The sequence below is a fragment of the Lipotes vexillifer genome, unplaced genomic scaffold (genome assembly GCF_000442215.2).
Source record: "Lipotes vexillifer unplaced genomic scaffold, Lipotes_vexillifer_v1.1 scaffold636, whole genome shotgun sequence".
Lineage (NCBI taxonomy): Eukaryota > Metazoa > Chordata > Mammalia > Artiodactyla > Lipotidae > Lipotes > Lipotes vexillifer.
In genome coordinates this window covers 715646-717393 of record NW_006786547.1, presented here as the reverse complement: position 1 = coordinate 717393, position 1748 = coordinate 715646, and the positions used below count along the sequence as shown (strand labels likewise).

The window sequence follows — 1748 nt, the reverse complement described above, 5'->3', positions numbered from 1 at the left end:
CAGGCGGATTCCTAACCACTGCGCCACCAGGGAAGTCCCAAGCCCCTCTTGTGACCACAGTGCAGCCCGCCTTGGAGGGGCCAAGCAGGTGGAGCCCAAGGCAGGGACCCCACTGGCCTGTCAGAGTCCTCAAACTGCTAAGGCTATGCAGCTAATCTCTCCAAACCCCACAGCAAACACCACCCTGTGGAGCAAGAAGGAAAAGCCCTAGAGGGAGCTCCCTGGCAGTTTAGGGGTTCGCATTGCGGGCTTCCACTACTGTGGCCTGGGTTCAATCCGTGGGTGGGGAAACGACGTCCCAGAAACTGCTCGGCACAGCCAAGAAGCAGAAGAAAAGCCCCAGAGCAGGACTGACACTAGGGCCCTCGAGCAGGACAGGCCAAAGAGCGCAGTGGGGGCACCGACTGGTGGGGAGCTGCAGCATGTCTGGGGGGCAGCGGGCATGGCTCCAGGCCTGGGAATGCACCGCAGGGAGGAGCAGGGCAGTGGAGAGTTCGTTCCAAAGGGCCTTTGTTGCCGTGGGGACAGCGCCACCGGGCTCGAGCAGTTCCCGCTGGACAAGCGAAGGTCTGGGCCACGGAGGCTGTGGCACCGAGCACAGCTTTGAAGGCCTTGGGCCTGGCAGAGCTAACAGCCTCCCCGCCTCCTGGGACCTGGGAGCAAGGGCAGTGCGGGGCCCCCAGTGCCGGCCTTGGACAGGACCCTGTGCTCCGGACACAACAGCCCTGTGCTGCAGCTCTGGGGATGGCTGGACTCACTGGGCCCGACACCTTGTGCTAGGAACATCGAGGCCCCCAGACGCTCCTGACCACACGCCTCAGGGCACGGAATGAACTGGCCTTTCTGAAAGCACTCTTCCTTGGAAGCCCCCAGCATTGCAGCTGCCCGAGCCTAGGCGAATCCCAGGCAGCACGTCATGCTGGAGACGCAAGAAGTTCTTGGCTTCACAGGGGCTGCCTGGCCACCCGCCCACCTCATGCATTCTGATGGAGCCCCCCACCCCGGGCCACAGCAGCAGCCCTGGTGCTCTCAGCCCAGCACTTGGGCGCCAGACCCTTGTGCCAGGCAGAGAGAGGGGGAGCCGAGGGCTTCTTTCAAAGGCCAGAGGGGTGAGGCTGGAGCTGGAGGTCCCTCAGGAGGGCGGCCCAGGAGGGCCCATCTCCCAGACAGCCCACCCCCGGTGAGCTCCTGCCCAAGCCACGAGAGTGACGGGGGCCTCTGTCAGCCACGGTGGCCCAGAGATACCACGTGCCAGGACTCCCGGCCTGGAGCCCAAACACAGGTGTGCAGCTCCCCACCGACTCCTGGGGCCCAGGCTCTGCCAGGCTCTGTCGGAGGCTGGTCTGGAGGGAGAACCTGACCGCATGCCCACGAAGCCCACAGAGCCAGCAGGACAGGGAGCGGGGAAGAACCGTCTGCTTTACTCTCATCCTGGGGGCTGGGTGGGGTGTGGGCCGCGGGCAGGGACGGGCGACGGCTCAGCCGCAGCTCTTGGGCAGGCGGTAGACGCCGGCGGAGTAGACGAGCTGCTGGTCGCGCACCTTCCTCTGCAGGAAGCCCTGGAGCTCCTGCAGGTCGATCTCAGCCAGCGCGGGGCCGGTGACCACGAACATGCGCAGCATGCTGTAGATGCGCTCCAGCGACAGGCTCTCCAGGTTGGTCAGCATGGCCTGGATGTACGTCCAGAAGAGCTGGGGGCACGGCGGGGGCCGGCAGTCAGGCCACGCTGGGCGGCGCTCCCGCCCCCC

The 1748-nt window shown here is 65.8% G+C and overlaps 1 protein-coding gene across 1 annotated transcript in view; it reads right to left on the bottom strand.

Annotated features, from left to right (window-relative positions):
- Positions 1-1478: 1478 nt before the first annotated feature.
- Positions 1479-1748, bottom strand: part of ANAPC2 (anaphase promoting complex subunit 2) — a 10619-nt gene continuing 10349 nt past the window's right edge. The window contains exon 13 of the mRNA XM_007459003.1: positions 1479-1691. Coding sequence (XP_007459065.1) covers positions 1479-1691 — 213 coding nt within the window. The remainder of the gene's footprint in view (positions 1692-1748) is intronic.